The sequence below is a fragment of the Colletotrichum gloeosporioides genome, assembly GCF_011800055.1.
Source record: "Colletotrichum gloeosporioides strain Lc1 chromosome Unknown consensus_40, whole genome shotgun sequence".
NCBI lineage: Eukaryota > Fungi > Ascomycota > Sordariomycetes > Glomerellales > Glomerellaceae > Colletotrichum > Colletotrichum gloeosporioides.
The window spans coordinates 1-24,774 of NW_025544685.1; the positions used below are offsets into that span (position 1 = coordinate 1).

The following is a 24,774-nucleotide window of genomic DNA, read 5'->3' on the forward strand; positions in this document are numbered from 1 at the left end:
TATATATTATATATATATCCCTAAAAACTAATAAAACTCTATACGTAGGTTTTATAGGGCTTACTATTCTCACTAGGCGGATTATCTATTTATCTAGGCCTCCCCTAGCAGCTAAGAAGCGCTAATCTTAACCCCTATAATCTGATAGTAGTAGCTATAATCATAGCGTTAATTATAGAGGGCGGCGCCTTATATAATCGCTGATTATATAACGCGCGTCCAGCTTAATTAACGCTGCGTTAGGGCTGGCGTTACTAATAATTAACGTAGTATAGTGATAATATCTTAATATTAAAGGAGTAATAAGTTATAGTAATATAAAGAGGGAGATACCTACCCCCTAGCGATTCGCGCTCTCTTTATATACCCCTATAGGTAGCTATAGAGGTTTCTCTATAAAGCCTAAGCTATCCTAGCCCTCAAATATTTCCCTATAAGAGTTATATAGTAGTTAATAAGGTGCGCCTCCAGGCGGCAAACTGCGAAGAAGAAAAGTTAGAAGGGAAGAAAGAAAGAATTTAGTGGAATTGTCGATACTGATTTCGTTTAACCATGCAATAGAAAATAGGTTAACAGTTTCTCATACTTCTTAGAAATTTTCATTTCTGTTATTTGAAGTAATCTTTTGTTTATTGCTTGCCTAAATTTGAGTCTAGGCTCTGTAGCACAGTTTTTGCTCTGGGCTCAAAATCATCCTACATTTGATACTTGCCTTCTGTGTTCTCAGCAGTACTGTATACACTAGAAGCCTCAACATTTCTTCCTATCAGATGACGATCTGAGAGTGTTTAAAATATGTGTCCTGAACCAACCACGACGCTGTTTCTCTTGAATCAACAGCTTTGAGGCCGTGAAGATCGTAGCCAATCGCTGATTTTGCCCGGGACCAACATGTCGTTCATACTTGGCGCTGAACGTGTCATTTGAGATTTGGCTGTACGATCCCGCCACACAGCACCCAGTCGGGATCAGTTCTGCCCCATTTGAGGTTGAAAACCTGGTCCATGGACTGCGATCCAGTGAAAGAATGGCATTTACTTAGTGCAGCGACAGCGGGAGACACTGCGAGGTACTTTCTGTCCGCTTGGTAGAACAATGCCTTCAATCAACAGGCGCCTTTCCCGCAAGACCAGACAACTGGTCTTTGGCGAACTTATTTATAAAATGACGGACAAGGCTCTCTCTGGGCGACGAGCACTCATTGGTCGGTAGAGCATGCTTACCATGGGTCCACAACACCGCCCGTCGTGGAAAGTGGTTGGTCTCAAATTGACGCATCATTGCTTACCCCTCAGGATCAGGCTGAGCAAGGAACCTCCCGTTGTCATCTCTCGACAAACAAACTTCACAACTCACGACATCTTGCCAATATATGGCACCTCATACCTATCCAAATCTTGCATTTCATGGCTGCAAAATGTGTTCCTGCGAGCGACTTCACGATCGGCTGGGTGTGCGCTCTGCCGATCGAGTTGGCAGCTGCTAGCGGGATGATGGACGAAGAGTATGCGCAACTAGATTCTCGTCCGAACGATTCCAACAGGTATACCTACGGTCGGATCGGAGTTCACAACATCGTCGTCGCATGTCTGCCCGCGGGCCAGATGGGCACGAACTCGGCGGCCACGGTGGCGAGCCAGATGAGGAGTAGCTTTGAGTCGCTACGGTTCGGCTTGCTCGTCGGCATCGGCGGCGGCGTGCCAAATCTCGAAGATGACGTCGATATCCGTCTCGGCGACGTTGTCATCAGTCAGCCCTCAGGCCAGTACGGCGGAGTGATACAGTATGACTTCGGCAAGACCGGCGCTGACGGTCGTATTGCCCGGATTGGAAGCCTCAACGCGCCGCCGACCATCCTCCTCAACGCCTTGTCTCACCTTCGGGCTAATGATATTCTGGACAAGACAAAGATTAACGAGTACCTGTTGGAGCTACTATCAAGCAAGCCAAAGTTCGCGTCACCGGGCCCCGATAACGATGTTCTTTACGAAGCCGTATCGCAAAACGTCTCCAGAGCGAGAAGCAAGAAACGTCGTCGTGAGGATGTCGTGGAAAGGGAACAACGCAAAATAACGGCTCCTGCTCTTTTCTTTGGCAACATCGCATCCGGGAACCAGGTCATGAAGGACGGGCCGACGCGTGACAAACATAGTCAAGAGTTGGGGGGAGTTTTATGCTTCGAGATGGAGGCAGCCGGCCTGATGAACAACTTTCCCTGTCTTGTCATCCGCGGCATCTGTGACTATGCGGATGCGCACAAGAACAAGCAATGGCAGCCGTATGCGGCAGCGACAGCGGCAGCGTTGGCCAAGGAATTGCTATGCACTATCCCATCGACAGTGTCAAACGCCGAAAACGTAGTCGAGAATCGTAAGTAGAGAGCATTTAGGCTGTTAGTTGACAGAACTCTAACGTATATCAGCCCTTCATCAACCCCACTTCATTGTCCCATTCGGTAGAAACAAGCATTTTGTCGGCAGAGACGACATTTTGACGAAGCTCCTCAAGAGAATTCCACCGAGCGCCGACGAAGACGCTTGCCAAAGGACTGCCATTATTGGCCTCGGCGGAATTGGGAAGACACAAGTTGCCATTGAAGCTGCGTACCGCGTTCGCCGCGCGCACCCTGACTGCTCCGTGTTCTGGGTGCCGGCAGTAAACACTGCCATGTTTGACAACCATTACCGCAAGATTGGCCAAGCACTCCAGCTCAAAGGCATTGACGGAGCTGAAGCAAACATCAAAACCCTGGTTAAAGATGCCTTGGAACGGGGCGACATCAACAACTGGCTTCTTATTATCGACAATGCTGACGACATCGACTTGGTCTTCACTAAGTCAGGGCTTGCGTCATACATCCCCACAAGTCGCAAAGGCTCTGTCCTGCTCACAACTCGTAACAACATTGTCGCTGCGAGATATGACCGTACAGTTGCCATCAACCTTTCCAAGATGGATGCCGAAGAAGGTGTAAAGCTCTTACACAGTGGCTTGGATGAGAGCCAGATCGACCAGGGGCAAAGCACGACTCAGCTCCTCGTACGGCTCGCGCATCTGCCGTTGGCCATCCGGCAAGCATCTGCTTATTTGAGAGCCAACCAGGCCACATCAGTATCCCAGTACTTGGAATACTGCGACACAAGCGACGAGGAACAGATCGCGTTACTCAGCGAAGATTTCGACGACCAGGATCGATACCAAATTATTCAGAACCCAGTCGCTACGACATGGCTGATTTCTTTTGAGAATATTGCGCGAGATAAGCCCCTCGCAGCAAAATATCTCAGTTTTATCTGTTATCTCGCGGAGAAAGATATTCCAATGGCTCTGTTGCCTCCTGGGGACAACACCAGACAGTCTAATGAAGCAATCAACACACTCCTGGCCTATGCCTTCATCCAGAAGCGAAGCTCCGCAAAAAGTTTTGATGTTCATCGTCTGGTACGCTTGGTCATGCGGACCTGGCTGAGGGAACACGACAAAGAAGAGCAGCAGATAACAGAGACGATCAACCGACTATCTGTGGCGTTTCCTTTGCCGAAAATAGACGATAAGAGAGATTGGATTGTCTACGTACCACATGCACAAGCAGTCTTGAAGATGTCGAAGCTGAGAAACAATGGGAAAGCGCTCTGGGATCTGTTGCGTAAAGTAGGAGACGGCTATCGATGCGTTGGCAAGTACGCAGAGGCAGAGAAAACGCATCGAGAGGTACTGGAGCTGAAACAGGGGATACTGGAACCAGATGATCCAGAAGTCCTCGATAGTCTGCGCGACTTAGGAAATACCCTGGGCTATTCCGCCTTAAATGTGGAGGATGACCAAGCGAAGTACCACGAGGCGGAAACCATGTTTCGGAGAGAACTGCAGTCACGGATGAAAATAACCGGACTAAAAAACTTTCATACTATCAGAGCTCTGGAAAACTTGGCAGGTACACTTGGAGAACAAGGTCAATACGTAAAGGCAGAGCAGATGTACCGGCAGGTAGTGAAGTTAAGAACGAGGTTATACGGGCTAGAGGACGGCCTGACCATAAAATCCCTAATTTCTGTCGCAGATACCCTTGTGGAGCGACAGAAGTATGGGAAGGCAGAGAAGATATATCGAAAAGCACTTAGATTGAGTGAGAGGGGCTTAGAGCCAGAGAATCTTGTCATTCAAAAACTCTTGTCTCAGATGGCGTTTTTACTGAGAAAGCAAGGGAAAGTCATTCAGGAAGAGCGGATGTCTCGACATGTACTTAAATGGAACATGAAGTTTCGGGGACCCGAAAATAAGTTCACGCTTGACAGCGCGGAAGGAGTGGCAGATACGCTTGAGCGCCAAGAGAAGTATGACCAGGCAGAGAGATTGAGGCGGCATGTGTTTGAGGTTAAGGAGAGGGTTCTAGGATTAGAGGACCATGAAACCCTCGATTCCATGAAAAGCTTAGCAAATTTACTAACCAAACAGAGGAAGCATGAAGAGGCAGAGTCGTTGAATCGACTGGATTTAGTAGTCAGGGAAAGACTCTCAGGACCAGAGGATCCTCGTACCATCCGGGCCATGGAAAGCTTGTCATGGACGCTGTGTGATCAAGATAAGTTTGAAGAGGCAGAGTCATTGAGACGGCTGGTGTTAGAAGTCAGGGAGAAACTCTCAGGACCGGAGGATACTCGTACTATCCAGGCCATAGAAAGCTTGACATTTACGCTGGATAAACAAGGCAAGATTAAGGAGGCATGGAAAATGCGCCAGCGAATAAGGAATCGAAGGAGAAGCTAGGAAAGTTATGAGGCCAGTCAAATAGGGCCCGGAGAGATAATCAGGAATCAAACGACATTGTTGTGTCTCCAAAGTGGTGCTGGCTCTTGTTTTCTGTTTACATTAATAGACACATGACACGAAAATATCAAAGACGCCATCATCTCTCAACCATCACCCACTCTTCTTCTTCCCAGCAGCAGCCCTCAAAGCCGCAACATCCCTCCCCCAAACAACAGCCAACGCCGCCGCCCCCGGCCCAACCACACAACTCCACATGACCGCCTTCCCCAGATCCATCACAACCTGTCCCACCCCGGCCCTCGCATACGCCATATACGCAAGCCAGCTCCACGTCGCCAGCGACGCGCAGTACATATCCCACTGCAACAGCGCCAGAATCCCCTTCTCCAAACTCGCCATGGGCGCGGTGCTCCACGGCCACGTCGGGCGCAGAATCTGGCCTAGCATCTCCAGCGGCGCCACGCCCGCCGCGGCCTCGGATTTCAGCACGACGTAGCCAACGACGCCATAGTGGCACGCCGTCGCGAGGGCGAGGGTGAAGGTGTATATCCTGCCGAAGCGCGCGATCTTGGTCTCTGAGGTCTCGAGGCGGGCTTCCGGGGCGGTGGTCAGTTTGGGCAGGACGGCTTGGAGGATGCCGGTCCAGAGGGGGAAGGCCTGCCAGATTGCGAGGGCGGCTTCTTGGAAGTAAGGGGAGAAGAACTGGGTGCGGGGCAGGCCGGCGAGGATGCTGGGGAGGAGGACGCCGAGAGACCACGCGGTTGTGACGGTCTCGCCGTCGGCGGGGGGAATGGAGATGGCGTCGGCGAAGGTGAAGGTGCTTGCGGCGGATGGGATCTCGGAGGTCCAGAGCCAGGCGAGGAAGTAGAGGGGAAGGGTGACGCCGAAGGTTATGAGTTGCCAGAGCATTCCCCAGACGGTGGTGCTGTTGCGGTCAGTTAGTTGAGCGGGTTCCTATGAAAAAGGATGTGGTGAAGACTCACTAAGAAACGATCTTGCCGCGGTTCCCAGCCCGCATGCCCTCGACGATGATGAGCATATGCACCGCCAGAAGCTGCCCAGCCATGAAGATGGAGAAGAGCGTCAGGGGCAGGTCGGTGCCCTGGACGATGGGCTGGAAGAAGCGCACCAGCATGGTGAGCAGGCTGTCGAGCGGTCTCACGGTGGTGAAGGTGATGGGCTCGGCCTCGAGGCTTTTCGCGACGACGTCATTGAGGCCGTTGGCGTTGCCGAGGTCGTTGATGGCGATCTTGGCGAGGTAGAAGTTGGCGAGGAAGATGGCTGTGAATACTGTGCGAGACATGTTGAGTGAGTGAGATGTGCAGTGAGATATGGAGTGAGTTGAGTGGAGTGAGATGTTCAATGAAATGGATGAGTGCGGGTTCAATAAAACTGAAGGATCACCAAACGCAGCCTGTGAAGAAGGAAGACGGGAGACGTTGCATGGGGACGACGGAACGGCCGGGCTTGGGTTGGTGAGTGGTCGGCATTTCATCTGAAGTTGTCCATCCGCACGCTTCCTCGGCCAAATAGTGAGGGTCCGTCGGTAAGAATCAAAGCCGATGTAAACTTTCACGAATTGACGAATGAGCGACCGTCTAGCGTGAACTTGAGCAATTACTATGATAATTTAACTTAATTACGCAAGCCTTCTGAGGCCCTCCCATCCCTTTTAGATAACGCCGTATGTGATGCAGTAAATTACAATAATGTGAATGCGCGTTTCGATGCCTTTTCATCGACGCGAATCATCGTGTCTCATTTTCAACCCCAGCAAACGCAGGGCGAAAGGCTTTGTACATCTGCGCCGCGATCTGATCTAGTCAGCTGGACGTCGTGCTGCCGGGAAGAGCCTCTGGGGATTCGAGCCATCCGCGAGAGGCGGCATCCTTGATACCGGCGAACCAAAGGTTGGCCATCTTTTGGTAGCCAGCGTCATTAGGGTGGGTGCCGTCGACCAGGTCGCTCTTCAGTGGGCCTTGGTCAGAGTGCATGTCAACGATGACGACCTTTCTGGACTTGGCCTGCTGCTCTTCGACAAGCTTCTTGAACTGCTCGTTGACCTTCAGGACGCAGGCCTCGGTGTTGTTGTTGCCATTAGGCAGGAGGGTGGAGAGTACGATGGAGGCACGGCTGGATGTGGACCAGACGTACTCCATCATTTCGAGCGTGCGAGCGCCGGCGTTGTCGGTGTCGTAGCTTTGAACGCAGTCGTTTGTGCCGGCGTTGATCAGGACGAGGTTTGGCAGGGTCTCGGGGACTGAAATCTTGGCCTTGGCGAGGACCTGTTCGATGCGGAGGCCGGGCCAGCCCTCGTTCTGGTTGTCTTCCATGGTGCCGTTGGGGTTGTTGCCAACCATGTCAACGGGGTTGCCGTCTGTGATGAGTGCGTTGCGCAGGTCTTGGCGGTAGCCGTTGCCATCTGAAGACTGGACTCCGTGGGTGATTGAAGCGCCAAGGGGCATGATGCGGAGGGAGACATTGCCGCCGACGAGGATGTTGAAGTCTGCTCTTCCGTGGAGGGCCGGGGGCTGATGCGCGGGGGCGGCGTAGACTGGGGCTCGTTAGCAGCCGTTGGAGAAATCGGAGAAGGTGGGCTTACCGGCACTAGAAGCCAGGAGCATGGCCGCCGAGAGATAACCGTTTGAATGCATGATGGACGGAGGATGTAATCGGTGATGACTTGAAGGTCCGGCGTTCGAAGGCGGGGTTGTAACCGGTCACAAGATGTTTTGAAGCGTGTTGACAGACTGAGACGTTTCGACGAGACGGGCGACGGGTAGGTTAAGTACGAGGAGAGGCGTGATCCATGATTGAGCACCTAAGGAGGTACCTAGGGGACAAGCCAAGAAAATAAGCTCATGGTTGGGCCTCTGGATCGGTGGCAGGGTCGGTCCTTGGTGCGACCGGTACCTGGTTGCGTTACTGCGCATTAGTGCGACGGAGGGAGGGATCAGTCTGCGGTTCCCTGGTGCAAGCTCCAAAGTCCCTTTTGGAGGATCGGACGGCTCATTGGGATTGTCATTGGACCATGGCTGGGTTGGGCAAGGTGCAAGTCAGTGGGTGGGCAGGGATGAGACGGACGGGGAGGTCTGGATGACATGACATGGCAGTTGATGCCCGTTGCTGCTGCTGGTGTCTATGTGCATGTAGTGCCTGGCTGTAAGCGAGTTGAGGCGAAGACGGGATGAGACCGAGAGGACTACTCGCAAGTCGGGAATAGCGTCGAAGGATGGAGGTGAGGATGGAGGTGAGGACGGAGCGGGACTAAGACGAGGGAGGCGCGGAAAGGATGCAGACACGGCGGAGGAACGGCGGCGCTACTGTTGTCGTCTGCCACTCTAGAGGGAAGGAAGGAGGGCAGAATGCTGCTGCCTGCTCTGGGAAATTTGGAGATTTGATGGCAGGAGCACCCCATTGCGTGTTTCCCATTGTTTGATGGGGAAGGACACACACAAGTCCCTTTCCTTCCGTTTCTTGTAGGTACCGACCTTAGACTGTGACTGCCACGCGAAAGAAGAAAGAAGCACCCGCAAACACAAGCAAGAGCAGGCGCAACACACGGCAAACAGGCAGGCAGGGGCTGCTGCTGCACTTGCCGTGAATGGCAAGTTTGACTTTTACGGCAAGTTCAGGTCGGCCTGGGGCAGGTGCAACCCCCCGCACAAGTGGTAGATCTCTGGGTCACAGCACGAGGTGGATGCAGGGGAAGGAGGGCGCATCCACGATAGGCACCTGCCATGCATGCTGTGATGTTTCGACCTGCTCCTTCCTCCTCATGTCCCGAGGAAGTCGGACTCGGGTGGCTTGCCTTCTCTTTTTGTCGTGGCTTACTTCTCAGAAAATCGCCAAATGGCATGATGGATTTTATTTCGCAGCATGACAAGATAGATGCACCAGAAAAAGAAGGAGGGAAGTGGCTGGGGAAGGGGATGGGGATGCTGTTTTTGGCGTCATCCCGCATGGCTTCAGCGACCGTCATCCCTGATCACCCGCCCGGACACGCCAGGTCTTGTCTCCCCTTTTTGGCCTTTTTGGCACCTCACCGCCCAAGCTGGACGGCCAGCCCGCGGTAAGGCGGATGGAACGAACTCTTGGCCCCAGCTAATAATTATTTTCCGACCACCATCCAGTTTCACCTTGACGACACAGCCGCAGCCCGGCCTCTTTCCCTTGCTTTTCTCCCTGCCGCCTGATATTTTCATCCAACTGCCCTATGGATACATCGCACTCCAGGCAGCTTGGCTGCGGCAGTTGACCGTCGAGTGGGACTGCTGACATCTTCCGAGCTGCATCACTTCCATCAAATCCCCGAGTGCCCACCGCCGGCATCTCATCTTATCCACCTCGTCTGCCTCTGCCGCCTCTCATTGTTCGGCTCGGTCTTTTGAGATTGAGACCCAGCCAGCACCACCGCGAAGGATTGCTTCTAATGACGGCGGCACCCAAAGCCGGACGCGAGCTAAACCTCGACAGGGACGAGATGCTGCGAAGCTGACAGGACCGCATACGACGCCACAACATTGTCCCTGCGTATGCAGTCGGGCCCCTTTCTGACGTCACCCTCTAGAGCGCCGCCAAACAAGCTAACAAGCTGCATACTGCTGTCGACATCACACTTGGCAACAATGCCGGAGAATATTGAGCAGCCATTCAAGCACGCGATCGGTATCAAATGTCATCGAACAATGCGATGCGATGATGCGTCGATGCGGCGTGAAATGGGCCAAGACGCCAGCTCGGCAGATGCCTACCGGATTGCAACCTTGCCATGATACCTTCCTTGGTCTTCACGTGGGATAGTAGTAGATCAATAAGCTCTACGGATATTCTGGAAGCAATCGAAGCAACCGACGCAGTTTGCGACCCAAGAACAGAAACAGACTACCTGCCGGCTGGCGGTAATCCTCGCAATTACTTGTATTTTGCAACGTTGTTTCATCTATGAGGCACAGGACATTTCTCACCGAGACCGCTACTAGTGTCAACCGAGTCACACCGAATAGCTCACGACTCAAGTCAGTCAACGGATCGCACAATTACACATCGCTGAACCAGTGCCGCGTACCTTATCTGATGCTTCGAACCAACCGCCGCGACTCAGGCACCGAGTCTCTCAATTTCTGGGCCTGCCAACGCGGATGATCAGTGACGGGTGACAGCGGTCTCATGTCAACTCGACATGCGACCAATGGCTGCCCTCACCGTTACACCCTCTAGCGGCCCGCTGCAGTTCCCGGATTAGCGCATACTACGCAGTTATCTGGTTTCACCCATGAGTCCTCACGAATGCCCTGAACGTGATCAAATTGCGACTTCAAAGATAACCAGAAGTCGCGTCGTCGTGTTCAGATGACGACTTCAGCGATAAGATTGCGAGATACCCCTAGGCTAAGTGGTCCAGCTTTGATTACTTGATAAACATGTTTGCACTCTTTCAAGATGCAACTCACTCTCGACTCCGACACCCAACATCCCATTGATAACGCCTGAAGCCATGTCGAAGCCGCTCAACGATGAAGCCTCCCCGCTTCTGCCCCGCGACGATGCCGGGTCCCACCAATCCAGCCCTTCCAGCTCCTCTGACCCGTCCAACCTCGTCCTCTTCCGTCACGCAGTGGGCATCAACGTCCACCTCCAGCCCCAAGACGATTGCGATCTCGAGTCCGGCCGCATCTCCGCCCTCGGCATCTACGCATCGACCATTGCCGCCCACCGCCGCGTCCGCATCTACCGCATCGTCGCCACCGTCGTACTGTACACCTGCCATGCCGCCCAGCTGATCATCGGTGCCGTGGTGGCCGCCATGGGCCCTTCCGCGGGTACGCACCGGAAGAGCATTACCGTCCTGGGCGCGATCAACACGGCAGTCGCTGGCGTGTTGACGCTCATGAAGAGCCGTGGGCTGCCGGAGAAGCTGCGTCGCGACGAGGTGGAGTTCCGTCGGTTGCAGGACTGGATCGAGGAGACCGAAGCATTATTAATGCTGGGTGTCATTGGAGAGACGAGGGAGGAGGTCGGAGAACTCGTGGCGACGGCGTACAAGAAGTGGAACTTGGCGAATGAGCGGGGAGAAGACATCAGGCCCGAGGGGTACTCCCGTGAAGAGGGAGACAAGAGCAAGAAGACGGGGTTGAACTCCAAGTGGTTGCGCGGGTTGTGATGACTCGACTCATCAGCATCGGGCTATGCTTGTTGAATATCTTGACTTTGTCATATCACAGCCATCTACAGTTTCGCCTTGACGTCCTCCACCGGAAACATTCCCTGAAACCGCTCACCACGCTTTAACATCGGTATGTCGCTCGTCACGCCCTCAATCTCATTCTCGCACCACTCATGAAACCCAAACCCGTTCGCCAGAGCCCGCCCATACGCCTCGCCCCCGTTCTCCCCAAACAGAATCTCCGGGTCGACAGTCCCTAAGCAGATGCTGTACCCGTCCTGGCCGCGGTAATACAGCCACGAGCCGCAGTCCCTGCAGAAGCCGCGCTTCGCGGCCGCTGAGGCGCCGTACTCGGCCAAGCTGGCGGTGGTGTCGGACGTCCAACGGAAGTCCGGCACGCGGTGGAACGCGGTGAAAAGGGCGCCGGACTGGCGGCGGCACTGGGTGCACTGGCACGTCATTGCGTTCTTGACGAAGTCGTGGGAGCGCGGGAGGGTGACGGTGTAGCGGAGCTTGGCGCAGAGGCAGCCTCCGGTTAGGGTTGTTGGCTTGGGGCCGAGGTTTGATTCGTCTGTCATGTTGAAGGATGTGGTTGATTGAATGGGCGCGATGAATGGTTTCAGGTGAGATTTTCGCGCAAGATCGAGGATAGGGAGAGGTGGAATAGGGAAAAAATATTGCCGTTGTTGGTTTTATGTACGAGAAGTGGCGTCCGACGTCAGAATCGTCAACGGCGCCCTTCGGCGGGCGGCCGGGATCACGGGGCCGCCACCACCGCCACAACATGCCAGAACCATCAAATCGGACATTATCATGTCGTAATATTCCTATATGCATTCTATACCGGTCGTAGCCAATCCTGACCGTAGGTATCAACCCATCTAAACCGTCATTCTATCCTTTGCAAACCCGTATCATTCATCGATCCTCCTCGTCCTCCGCAACCCAATACGCCTCCACTTCAGCAATACACGTCTTCGCCGGGATCGTAACCGCAATCGGGAAGCCGCCATAGTCCGGATCGTCGTTCGGCATAATCAAAAACTCTCCGCTGCGCGTCTCGTCACCATTAAACACCCTCAGCGTGCGCAGCGTCCCGTCCTCCGCGACCTCCTTCTCCGCGGCCGCCAGGATGCCCGTGAAGGTCGCCTCCTTGCGCACGCTCTTGAAGCTGACATTGAACCCGCGGCCCACAGCCAAAAACTTGGCGTCGCCGAGGTGGATGATCATGCCCCCGCCAGGACCAGCCTTGCCGAACACGAATGCGCGCTCGATGATGACCTCGATATCGCCGAAGACCTTGCTCCACCGCTCGCCCTTGCCGGCGGGGTCCGCCTCCTCGTCGAAGAAGAAGCCCATGCGGTCTTCCGGCGCGGCGGCGAGGAGGTAAGGCGTGATTTGGGAGAGGAGCTTGTACTCCCGTCCGACGGTCTCAGCGCCGGTGTCGATGCCGAAGGGCGAGGCGCCGAGGGCGCCGTAGGTGCCGTAGGAGAGCCACACTCTCCGGGCGCCGTTCTCGTCGCGGCGCTGCTCGGGGATGAAGAGCGGGTTGCCGGCGTGGGCGGTGTAGTCCCTGCAGACGGTCTCGTAGTTGTGGAAGTAGAGATCCGGCGCGAGGAAGTCGAGGGCCTTTTCCTTGCCGAAGATGGTGTTGAAGCGCCAGATGTCGAGGACGTGCGGGCAGGGCCCGCCGGAGGGGTAGACGCCCGGGTCGGCGCCGCCGCCGACGACGATGGGCACGCCGCGCAGGTCGAGGTCGGAGGCGTCGTCGAAGTTGAGCCAGGTGTTTGTGTACAAGGGTATGTCGTACTCGCGCTTGCCGGCGGCGGCGACGCGGCCGACGTAGGAGGAGATGTGGTAGGCCATGAAGGCCTCGTCGGCGGCGGTGCCGGGGCCGAAGACGGAGGTCCAGGAGTGCGTGCCCGAGGGCGGCGGGGTGGTGAAGCGGGCTTTGAACTTGGGGTGGAGAGCGTCCGCGTGGGAGTGGAAGTGCTTCAGGAGGGGTTCTGGGACGGGTTGGGCGAAGGCTTCGTTGGCGCGGCGGGAGCGGTCGCGGGAGTCGCCGAGGAGGCCTGTCTCGTTCTCGACCTGGACCATGAGCACGGTGTTGTGCTCGCCGTCGACTTCCTTCAGGTGGCGCATGAGGGCGGCGAAGGCTTTGGAGTCGGCGTCGCAGGCGGCGGCGCTGAGCGGGGAGACCATCTCGACGGTGCGCTTGCGGCCGCCGGCCTCGAGGACCTGGACGCGGGGGAAGCGCTTTGTGTCGCGTTTGACCCAGCCGGGGGCGTAGGTGGAGATGCCGTTCTTGTAGGTGCCGAACCAGAGGAGGACGAGGTGCATTTTGTGCTCGCGGGCGCCGGCGAGGACGGCGTCGAGCTCGGCGAAGGAGAAGGCGCCCTCTGTGGGCTCGATGTCTTCCCAGGTTATGGCGCCGAGGAGGGTGTTGACGTGGTTGTGCTTCATGGGGCCCCAGACGGAGGACATGAAGCGGGCGGAGGAGAGGGAGGAGTTGTGCAGCTCGCCGGCGAGCATGAGGAAGGGCTTGCCGTGGAGGATGAGCTGGATGTTGCCGTTGGGGAAGCGGTGGAGGTGGGGGGGTTTGGAGGCGTCGAGGGCCGTCATGATGGGCGAGTTTGGTGTTGTGTCTGATGTGTGTGTATGGGTATGAAGAGGAGGGGGGAGAAACGAGGGGAAGAGGGTTGGTGGTCAGTGAGAGAGAGTGAAGATGTAGAGAGAGAAGAATAGACTCTCAGAAACAATCGTGAGGTTGAGAGAGGTTGAAGTAATGGTGTCTGATATCTCGAGTCAACATTTTCCCGAGGATGTAAATGCAAGTAAGCTCCGTCATCTACGGAGTACGTAACCTATGTCAGGCCAGCTTGGGTTTATCGGAGCCGCACCAGCAGCAGCGTGACACCACCGGCGGAAGACCCTCCTTTTCGGATCCGCTCTTCGTGAGGAAAACCCGACGGTGCCAGCTCCTGCTGCTTGCCGCTCCAACGAGATCCGTCATTCGTCCTCGCTGGCGGCGTTCGGAACGATCCCCAGGCCCACTGATTCTGTGAAGCGGGAACATGATTGCAGATCACCTGGTGGTTGGTGGGTGGTGGTGTGGCGCCACCGGAGACGGGCCGAGGGGAGATGCTTAGACTAGATGGGGGGTTGAAGAGCTTTCGGAAATACTTCGCATCTATTCGAAGTCTTTGGATGTTTGGTTTCAAGGAACAGGAACCGGACTCAATATTGATGCTGGAATGAATGCTTGTTTCCCCGCAATTCAGCAAATGGTCAACTTGACGAGATTACTTGCATCTAAAGTCTCATGTGACTCTTCGCCGGCGTTGCATGGCATGATGGACTGAAGCTGCAAAAGTCCGGAAATACTTCGCATTTACTCCCCCCATGTCTGAGGCTTTGTTTGTCTCTCCTCATAACCCACATTGCCAAAAACAAAAAAGTCTCCGCTGGTGGATGCGTGGAGTCTGTTCCATTGCAGCGGGGAACATCGGGCGGTCCTTGCACCACTCCTTGCTGTCTCTCTGTCTGCCAGTCTTCCCACTTTCCCGGGAATATCATGTAATGTCTTATTCTCTTTGTATTTTTTTCATCTTATTTTACTCCTTTGGGGCTATTGTCTATTGCTCTGCGGACTCTCCACCCCGGGGAGTCCCGGCCAGCAATCAATATCATCCAGTTTCCTCAACAGCTTCTCCAACTTGAGCCGCGCGCTCTCGCTCACCAACGTCTCGGGGCCTCCACCACCATCACCGCCATCCCCGATGTTCATCTGCTCCATGTACGCCGCCCCGCAGTCGCGCAGCTTCGGGATCAAACTGTTCCCGTTCTGCTCCAGCACGTGCTGCGGCATATGATATAGAATCTCGAGCAGGTCGTCCACGATGCGCTGGTGCTCCGCCGCGCGCGTCTTGACGGTGCTCCCGAACTTCTGCAGCAGGTTTGAGCGGATATTGAGGCTCGTGATGAAGAGGTTCGCGATCTGCGTGTCGTGGCCCTCGGTGATGTGCCCCGGGCGCGAGAGGCCGCCGCGCCAGCGCAGCTCGGGCGGGAAGCTGTCGATGATGGTCTGGATGCGCGCGAGGTAGTGCTTGAGGGCGTCTTCCTGGCCGCCGTAGACGCTGACGGGGGCGGTCTGGGCCTCGTGCCAGATGAGGAAGAGGTCGCTGAGGTGGTTGAGGCCCGGGACGTAGGAGGTGGTGTCGCCGTGCCAGGGGGGCAGGCCGTCGGCGGGGGAGAGCTGCGGGCCGGTGTCGAGCTGGGAGTCGGAGAGGGGGAGGGGGCGGAGGTGGGCGCGGTTTTCTTGGTGGGAGACTATGGAGACGGAGAGGCGGCCGAAGATGTCTGCGCTGCTGTATTGGAGAAACAAGGAATAGTGTTAGAATGGGTACGGCGTGGAAAAGGTCAACCGATGGTGGTGTCGTCATCCCAAGTTGAAGAACACCCACCATCATGCATGGATGTTTATCCCAAGGTTGCATACAGAGTAACAAGGTGGTGGGGATGGGGATGCTACGTACCAGTATGCCGCAAAGATCAGCCAGAAAAGCCGCTTGAGCAGCTGCTGCTCGGACATGTCGAGGTCGGCCATGCGGTAATACGCGAGGAACCTCGCCCCCGCCGCGGCCTCGGACATGCCGTGGAACGAGCCCATGTCGCCCAGCCCGTTCTCGTTCATGGACGACGCCGAGGTGCCGATGTTGTACATGGCGATGCACCAGTCGAGCGAGTAGGCGGGCTTGCGGATGCCGTGGTTGAGCAGGTGGTGGTCCTCGATGAAGTCGAGGCAGCCCTCGACGGTGACGGGGTGGTAGTCGGCGCGGCGGAGGGTCGCGACGGTCGCGGCGCAGACGCTGACGACGAGCGCGCAGAAGGTGCGGTCGGAGGCGGCCTCGCCGGCCTTGAGGCGGTGCATGAAGCGCCGCCGGTGCAGGACGGGCGCGAGGGAGTGCACCTTTTCGAACCAGTCGTGCAGGATGCGGTGGACGAGGGCCTCGGGCGCGAAGAGGGCGAGGTAGTTGGAGGTGGTGGTGCCGTGGCCCGGTCCCGGTCCCGGCCCCGTGGTGGGGCTCGGGGCGCCGATGAGGGCGCGCAGGTCTGGGACGGACGAGGCCGAGGAGGATGTTGCTGCTGCTGCTGTTATTGTTGATGCTGCTGCTGCGACGGCCGAGGCGGATATGTGGGAGTGGGAGCGCGGGGTGGTGTGTATGTGGGCGGAGGAGGAGGCGGGCGAGGTCTGGTAGGCGAGGTTGAGGTCCGGCGAGGTGATGTCCGATGCCGAGGGGCTTTGTTGGTTAGCCGGCCCGGGTAAAGCCTGTTGCTGCTGCTGATGAGCCTGGAGTTGGTGTTGTTGCTGTGCATGTCTGTTTGATATTGGTCAGTGTAAGTGGTCAGGGGTGGTGTGCAACAACGACATCGGATGTGTGTGCTGCAGACCGGGGGTGGGTTAGGTTGGACGGAACTTGTTCGGCGGCCCTCTCCTCCGCCGCGGCCGGTCATGTGTGCAGTGGATGTCGAGGAACGAGCAGCCTTGGCACCGAGTCTCGCCCGCTCCGTACAGACACTGCCGATCAGTCAGTCAGTTGAGCCGGCCGGTGTGCTGATGTTTGTTCGTCATGACATGTTAAGTGACATACACTGTATGGTTAATGAAAACATGACAGATAATTACTGGGCAGAAAAGAGATACACAGAACAAAAGACTCCTTGGGAAAATCGTCTCACCCTGACTTTGCGGGCCCGGCATGCGTCGCAGGCATTCTGGTTCCTGATGATCTTGGTCCTCGGCCTGCCGCTGGCGGGCGACGCCGGGGATGTCGAAAGTGGAGAGCGAGACCCGTTTCCGTCCGGTGGTTGCGGTGGTGGTGGCTGCTGCTGTTGATGTTGTACTGCTCGGTCGATCTCCATGTCCTTGGTATGTAGTCAAAGCAGTCAGCCGCTCGGCAGGCCAACCCAAAACCAGATCCAATGCCGAGGAGGCGCAAGATGGATAGCCGGGCAGACAAAAAAACGCCCTGCCGTGCGTCGTGCTACGGTGACGGTAAACGGCAATCAACCGCCGCTGCACAACTCACGGTAACATGAACCTACACAATCGACAACCTTCACCCGAACAACTCGTGGTGGAAACGGCCCGCCCCTCCCAATTGGCGAACTTGTGGAGAGAGACAGCTTCAGAACGGGTTCTCAAAGCTGGTAGGCCGAAGCAGAAGCTTGAGATGGATCCAGTCCGTCAAAACGTGGCCCGCATGGGTCCTTGTGATTGATTTGCTCCCGGTCGGCTGGTGTGCGGTCGGATTTTCCCTTTGGGCGTGGCGGAAGACGAGACAGGCTGGGGAAAAGATTGGCGGGTTGGAGAGAACAGACAAGGCACAGCTGCGGCAGTTGGGACTTGGGAGTGGTGTCTCGAGACATCCGAGGAGAATTGTCGGGCCACGCAGAGCATGCAGAATGGGCTCTCCAGTGTTCGTTTTCAAATGCCTTCCCTTCCGGCCCCCGTTGCGAAAACCTTCCACCCCTCTCGCCTCGCATATACGTCGGAGTAACTCCCATCCCCCGTAGAACGTGGGCTGCCAGACGGAGTAAAGAGGCTCTCGGAAGACTAAAGCGACCAGGGGATGTCCCCGCACTGGGGCGTCACAAATCGAGTCATGGTCCAGACCGTAACGCGGGTAGCTCCAGTCGATGCAGCAGACTTTGAGTTGCAGAGTGTACACCAAACTCTATCATTCCTCTCGCAACTCTTCTTGTTGCTAATGTGTAAAGAGTCTATGATTGTATTAGTGCAGCAAGTCGTCGTCGTATTCTGCGTCGCCGCTCCCCCAGACAATCCATTCCGCGCAGCTGGGTTGTGTTGGCGGACCCCTGACTAGTCAATTCGACCACGCCATCACCACACGCAAAAACCGACATCCGTAACCCGGTGTCAGGGCTCTCTCACCACCTGTTCCCGTGCGATTCCAATGCGCAAAGAACTGAGCCTTTTTACCCCAGGGTAAGCTCAAGATGTGGAGTCCAATATTGGGTCCCCCTTCCCGTCCGCCTTTCCCCTTCGTGAGAAACTGTTCCCACCCCCACGGGGCACCCTTCGTCTGTACTCGCTCCAATGATGCGAGACGGTAGTCGGCTGGGCCCAGGCCTGAGGCCCAAACCCTAGCCTGAATCCTGCCTTTACGTAAGGGATTAGCCACACCACTTTATAGCTAGGCATACCTAGTACTTATAACTAGATTAATTAAGCTACTTTATATAAGTTATAAGCCCTCTAAATACCTAAATCTATCTACTAGATAGTAAAGTTATTCCTAAGTAGCTATTAAGACTCTAACCTTATAGTTTAATAATTACTATAAAGTAATTAATAGATTACTAAGTTACTAGAAGTAATACTTCTAAGTAGAGGTTATAGCTATTATAATATATATCCCCTACTTATAAAATCTCTTTAGCTCCTAAGTTATTAAAGTTAATAATTATTTAATAATTACTATAGTTATATAGTAATAACTACTTAATAAATATCTAATAATTACTTATAACTACTCTTTAAACCTCTCTTAAACTACTAAATTAATTAAATAAATTAATATATCTTTAATTAGTAATCTAACTCTATTTTCTTTTAACTTTACTAGAAGGGGATTATTTTAGACTAGCTTTCCCCCTTCTTCTACTATAAACCTTATAGCTAGAGTAACTATATAGAAAGTAGCTAATAAGGGATTAGATCTAAGAAATCTAATATATAATACTATCTTTAAGCTAATTAAAGCTATAAGTTTTAAGTTATAGGAGATTAATCTTAAGAATACTTTTAAAGTAATAAGATTACTTTTCTACTTAATAGCTAAAGAGATACTAGTTAGATATAATAGAGATATAGTTTTTAAAGAAAATAAGGTAGTAGTAGTTAAGGATTTAGGCTTTTTAGGTGATCTAATACTTATAGGTTTTATACTTATTAGATAGTTACTTATAGAGAAAATTTAATATAATCTCTTAGAAGAAATAATTAATAATAGTCTTTCTATTATAGCTTTAGCCTTCTATATCTTTATTAAGACTAAAGAATATATCTAGAAGTTTAATAAGCTAGCTATAAGTAAAGTTTATAATAACTAAAATAGAATAACTAGAATTAACTATAGTAATACTAAGGATTTTATATAAGATCTTTACTTAACTTTTAATAAACTAAATAGTTTTAGTATAGGCTTATTAACTATAGCTTTTACTTATAAACTTATCTAGGGTTTTAGATATTTTAATTAAATTAAAGTAGACTTTATAGAGAATAACTTTATTATAGGGATTTAAAACTATAATAACTTCCTATAAGAACTTAGAAGCTTAAGCGAAAAGGAATAATATAAATAAGCCTCTTAAAGTATTAGAGCTCTATTAAATAAGAAGAAGTTTACTATAAAGAAGTAAACTTAAGCTCTTAAGTCTAAAAGTATAGAACTATAGGATTTATATATTTCCTATAATATTAAGTATCTTAAGACTCTCTATAGATATAAGATATATAACTATTACTATAGAAAGATAATATTATACTTAAATAAATATAATAATTATTCCCTTAGATATTATAGGCACTATACTTTAGTATATAATAAGTTTAAGTATACTAATAAACTACTAATAACTTAGTAATTAATAATATAGGTATTTACTTTAATATTTACCTTAGAAAGCTAAACCTAAAATAGTATCTTTAGAAACTTTAGTATTAAATAGGATATTAACTAATAATCTGAGACTTTTATAGATACTCTATTAGCTTAAGCTTAGAAGAAGACCTTTCTATTATTCTTAGTAGAAAACTTTAGAGTATTTAGTTTATACTTTAACCTTTAACCTCTAGCTAAAAATCTATATAAAATTATATATATATAGGGAGTTAGGAAGTAACTAATAAAGGAATCTATATATTCTAGCTATAGTTTTGCTAATTAAGCTATAGATATAAAGACTAATAGTTTCTTTATATATAGTATTATTAAGGAAGTTAATAAAGAAGAAAATAATAACTAGGAAGTGTAACTAAGTTAATATATTATATCTATAGTTTTAATTAGGAGGATAGACTCCTTTATACTAGATATTAGCGCTAATAGATATATTCTTAATAATCTCTCTATTTTTAAGGAACTTTAAGATCTCCCTTAAAGATTAATTATAAACTATATAAGTAGAAAGGATTAAATTAGCTAAGCTATTAGTATAGCTAAGGTAATTACTACTAAACTAGGTAGTAAAAAGACTACTTTCTAACTATATAGTACTCTTTATAAACTTCATAATATAGTATAAATTATTAGTATTAGTCTTCTTTAGAAAATAAGTATCTATTTTAATAGTCTAGATAATACCTTAGTTTATAAAGATATATCTAAAGCTATTACTAACTTTAAATAGGATATATAAGTCCTTTAGTTTTAGATCTATCCCTCTAACTAGGGTAATAAATTTAGCTCTCTTAGGCTAGATTACTAAACTTTTCACACTTATTTAAGGTATCTATCTAGAAAAGTAACTATTACTACTATAAGAGATACTAATATAAACCTCTTTAAAGTACCTCCTATAGGATATAAGTGTTATATCTACTTTATAGCAAAATCAATATAATAATTTAGTAATAGATAATAAGAATAACTAACCTAAGCTTTTTAGAAGCTTTAGATTAACTTCCTAGAACTAATACTATAAGGCTTTAGAGGTATTACTTATAGCCTCTATATTATAGAAGCCTTCTTAACTTATAGATAGTTCTAAGCATTTAAATTAAAGAAAGATATAACTATTTAACTATAAAGTTAGTTTCTAAGAAAGATTATAGTAATAAATAGTATTATTTATTTCTCTGAAGTTATTATAGATAATAATATAGCTCTTCTTAAAATAATAGAGCTTTTTACTTAAGAGTAGGGTTTTATCTTAGAGATAGTAGCACCTCACTTTTATTAGTAGAATAGGGGGGTAGAAGGCTCTAATAGGGCTATATAGTAAAAAGTATAAGTAATATATATAGAAGCTAGCTTTCTTAAATCCTTCTAGCCTTAGTTAATAAAGATTTCTATAGAAGTTAGTAATCTACTATTTAATAATAAGGGTAATATTAGTCCTTATAAGAAACTAATAAATACCTTTAATATATCTCCTATTATAAGAAAACTATATATATATTATCTCTACTACTAAGGTTACTAAACTTATATCTATATTCACCTAAATAGCTATCTATATATAAAAGGATAGAAAATAAGGCCTAAAGCTAAACTTAGAAGATTTATAAGATATAATAGCCTCTATAGTAATATTTTCTATATTCTTATTAAAAGGACTAATAGTATTTAGTAGGTAAAGGATATAATATTTAAGGAAGATAAAGGAGAGCTCCCTCTAGTTAAATTTAATAATTTATAGCTAGGAGAAGAGGTTAAGCTAGAAACTTATAAGTATAATAATAAACTACTAATTATAACTTATAAGGCTAAGTTTTAGCTTTATAATTTAAATATAGGGTTATATTATTATATTTATTCTACTAAATAGGAATAATAAGAGGATAAAATAGGTAATTTATACTTAGAAGAAGCTTAGGAACTAGAGGGTAATAATAAATAAGAATAAGAAAATAAGCTTCCTTAAGAAGAAGTTAGTAATAAGGAGGGTAGTTTATTAACCTTAGATCTAGAACTATATATACTAGTACTAGATATTAGTATTATAAATATATAAGTATAATTAACACTAGAAGAAGTTTCTCCCTTATAGTAAAATAATTAATATATTCTTCTAGAGTAATATTCTCTTACTGCTCCTCTAAGATAGAGATCTCCTACTACTCCTTAGCGATAATAATTACTAGAGGATACTTTATAATAATAAAGCTCTCTTAGTATTTCGCCCTAAACTCCTCACTTAATATAAGGAAGATAGAGGGGAAAACTAAAGAGTAGTAGTAAGAGCTCTATCCTTATAAGATTACTAAGAATAACTACTTCTTTTTCTACTTAAATAACCTAGATACTTAGAACTTAGGTACTATATAATATAAAGAAGTTTAATAGGGAATTTAGTAAAATAGAGGCTATAGAGATTAACTTAATTAATAACGAAATAGACTAAGAACTAGTTACTTTTACTTTCTTAGTATCTAACCTATTATAAGCTTTTAGTTTAAAGATTTACTTATTTATAACCTTTAGGAAGTAGGAAGTAATAGAAGAAGGACCTCTAAAATTAGCTATCTTTAATACTATAAAGACTTAAGTTAAAAGCCTATAAAGGATAGAATACTAGTAATTTAAAGAGCTCTTAGATAGTTTTAAATATCTCTTAAGTAAATAGGTATATAATAAAAAGGTTATTATAGATAGAAGACTTAATAGAGTTAGAGTAAGATAGGTTATCTATAGTAACTTTTAAAATAAGGATAGTAAGATAGTCTATACTACTATTACTAATCTTATTACTCTATAAGTCTTTTTACTAATTATAGTACTTAAGGATTTAGAACTTTACTAGGTTAATATAGTTATAGCTTTCCTAAATACCCTTATAGGAGATTATAATATCTTTATTACCTAACCTTATAGGTTTAATAATAGATTTAGCTAGTTCTATAGATTAAAAAGAGCTCTCTATAGGCTAAGAGAATCCCCTCTTCTCTAGTATAAATAAATTATTACTATCTTTAAGTAATTAAGGTTTAATCTACTCTTAAAAAAACCCTATATTCTTATTAATAAGGATAATATTATAATATTACTTTATATTAATAATATACTTATTACTATACCTAATATTAAGTAAGTTAATAACTTTAAAAATAACTTATATAACTTCTTTTAAATTAAAGATTTAGGTGAGGTATAATAATTTCTTAAGTTTAAGATTATTTACTACTAGAAGATAAGATAACTTTAGATCTTATAAGCTAAGTATATTAATAATATACTAATAGAGAAGGGTATTACTAGATATAACTAAGTTCCCTACCCTCTTAGTGATACTTAGCTACTAGAGATTATAGAATAATATAAAACGCCTACTAAAATATATAAATATTAAAGCGATTTAGGTAAGTTATAGTAGATTATAAATAGTATGTAATTAGATATTATAATACTTATAGGTAGGGCTACTAGAGATTAATAATATACTTCTGAAAAGTATAATAAACTACTAAGATTAATATAGAGATATCTCTATAACTTATAATAACTAGTACTCTACTTTAGTAGTCTAGGTTATTCTATTAATAACCTTAAATTATTAGTATTTTATAATACTAGTTAGTCTAACTATAAAAGAATAAGTAAGTTAATAGCTAGCTATATAGTTATATATAGAGAAGCACTAATTACCTAGAAATTAGTATTATAATTATTTATAGCTATATTAACTTATAAGGCTAAGTAGATAAATCTAATACCTAGAGGGAAGGCTTTACTATATATTATAGATCTCTTTAAAAGGATAAATATCTCTATTTAACTACCCTTCTAAATATATATAGATTTTATAAATACCTTTAACGATTACCTATTAGGTAAATAGTTGCCTAAACTACGCTATATTAAGATTAAATATCGCTAGATTATTAATAATATTAGTAATAGAGACTTTAAGATTAATTATATTCTAACTTATAAGATAGTTATTAATAGCCTCACTAAACTACTAGTAGTAGAGAAGTATTATGACTTTATTAGAATACTAAGTTTATCTAAACTACCTATAACTAACGATAAGTCTTAATCTAAGGATAATATCTTAAGGCTTAATCTTAATTAAGTCTAATATACTTATTTATTTCTTTTATATATAATAACTTTATTCCTTTATATCTTACTAACTAATTAACTTTTATAGTTAAACTTTATATTATTTTAATTACTTTAATTTACTCTTTTTAATAGTTAAATTACTAACTATAAAAGTCTCCTATATAAGAAGTTATCTAATAATAAAGGCTTAGAAAGTAATTAAAAGCTTTAACTTTATTAAGTTATAAGTTTATCGCTAAGTTAGATATCTTAGTTAATATTTACCTATATTAAAATATAATAATATTAATTACTAAAAGAGATATAAACTTAAGTTTAACTTACCTAATTTTAATTAGATCTTAAAAGTATAACTTAGAATAAAAACAAAAAGAAAACTAGACTTTATAGTATCTTCTAATAATTATCTTAGTTAATTAAGTTTATATAAAATATTAATATATCTTAGAACTAACTTTTATAAGAATCTATAAACTCTATTTATTTTAAAGTATTAAGTTTAATTATAAAATATAGAACTTATATTATTTAACTAGTATTAAGGAGTTAATTAGACTTAATTACTATAAGTTTAATTTAAACTTAAAGCTTTAGGGTTAAGTTACTAGCTTTTTTAATCTAAGTCTATATAATTTAAAAGTAGCTAAACTACTAAATTATATAGCTTAAGTTTATATTAAGGTTATTTTAAGGTTAATAAGGGTTCTATATTATAATTAGTATATAACTAAGGGTTAGAGGTTAAAAGTATTTTAGGAGGTAAAATAGGATAATAAAGTTAATATAAAAAGGAAGATATAAGGGAGATAGCTAGAAATAAAGCTAATAGTTATATAATTAATCTAATTATTACTTTAGGATAGGAATAGCTTTATAAAGCGTAGGAGGTATTAACTAAAAGGGGGGTATAAGACAGTAGTTAGCTAGGCCTAGGCCTGAGGCCTAAACCCTAGCCTAAATCCCGCCTTTATATAAGGGATCAGCTACACCACTTTGTAGCCAGGCGCGCCCGGCGCTCGT

At 47.1% G+C, this 24,774-nt stretch overlaps 7 protein-coding genes across 7 annotated transcripts; 2 read left to right on the plus strand and 5 right to left on the minus strand.

Annotated features, from left to right (window-relative positions):
- Nucleotides 1–1,406: 1,406 nt before the first annotated feature.
- GCG54_00005034 (Regulatory protein AfsR) lies at nt 1,407–4,767 on the plus strand (the record flags this gene model as incomplete). Its single annotated transcript, XM_045405067.1, has 2 exons — nt 1,407–2,370; nt 2,423–4,767. The coding sequence occupies 2 exons, from the start codon at nt 1,407–1,409 to the stop codon at nt 4,765–4,767; spliced, it is 3,309 nt and encodes a 1,102-aa protein (XP_045264831.1).
- Nucleotides 4,768–4,920: 153 nt separating this feature from the next.
- On the minus strand, nt 4,921–6,073 carry GCG54_00005035 (uncharacterized protein; the record flags this gene model as incomplete). The annotated part of the gene is made up of 2 exons (XM_045405068.1): nt 4,921–5,695; nt 5,754–6,073. The coding sequence occupies 2 exons, from the start codon at nt 6,071–6,073 to the stop codon at nt 4,921–4,923; spliced, it is 1,095 nt and encodes a 364-aa protein (XP_045264832.1).
- A 520-nt stretch (nt 6,074–6,593) lies between these two features.
- Nucleotides 6,594–7,424, minus strand: GCG54_00005036 (Multidomain esterase; the record flags this gene model as incomplete). The annotated part of the gene is made up of 2 exons (XM_045405069.1): nt 6,594–7,324; nt 7,373–7,424. The coding sequence occupies 2 exons, from the start codon at nt 7,422–7,424 to the stop codon at nt 6,594–6,596; spliced, it is 783 nt and encodes a 260-aa protein (XP_045264833.1).
- A 2,843-nt stretch (nt 7,425–10,267) lies between these two features.
- GCG54_00005037 (uncharacterized protein) lies at nt 10,268–10,933 on the plus strand (the record flags this gene model as incomplete). Its single annotated transcript, XM_045405070.1, has 1 exon — nt 10,268–10,933. One exon carries the CDS (start codon nt 10,268–10,270, stop codon nt 10,931–10,933), a length of 666 nt encoding a protein of 221 aa, XP_045264834.1.
- Nucleotides 10,934–10,998: 65 nt separating this feature from the next.
- On the minus strand, nt 10,999–11,514 carry GCG54_00005038 (uncharacterized protein; the record flags this gene model as incomplete). The annotated part of the gene is made up of 1 exon (XM_045405071.1): nt 10,999–11,514. One exon carries the CDS (start codon nt 11,512–11,514, stop codon nt 10,999–11,001), a length of 516 nt encoding a protein of 171 aa, XP_045264835.1.
- A 340-nt stretch (nt 11,515–11,854) lies between these two features.
- Nucleotides 11,855–13,558, minus strand: GCG54_00005039 (uncharacterized protein; the record flags this gene model as incomplete). The annotated part of the gene is made up of 1 exon (XM_045405072.1): nt 11,855–13,558. One exon carries the CDS (start codon nt 13,556–13,558, stop codon nt 11,855–11,857), a length of 1,704 nt encoding a protein of 567 aa, XP_045264836.1.
- A 1,006-nt stretch (nt 13,559–14,564) lies between these two features.
- GCG54_00005040 (uncharacterized protein) lies at nt 14,565–16,858 on the minus strand (the record flags this gene model as incomplete). Its single annotated transcript, XM_045405073.1, has 4 exons — nt 14,565–15,303; nt 15,472–16,314; nt 16,489–16,514; nt 16,676–16,858. The coding sequence occupies 4 exons, from the start codon at nt 16,856–16,858 to the stop codon at nt 14,565–14,567; spliced, it is 1,791 nt and encodes a 596-aa protein (XP_045264837.1).
- Between the last annotated feature and the right edge of the window lie 7,916 nt (nt 16,859–24,774).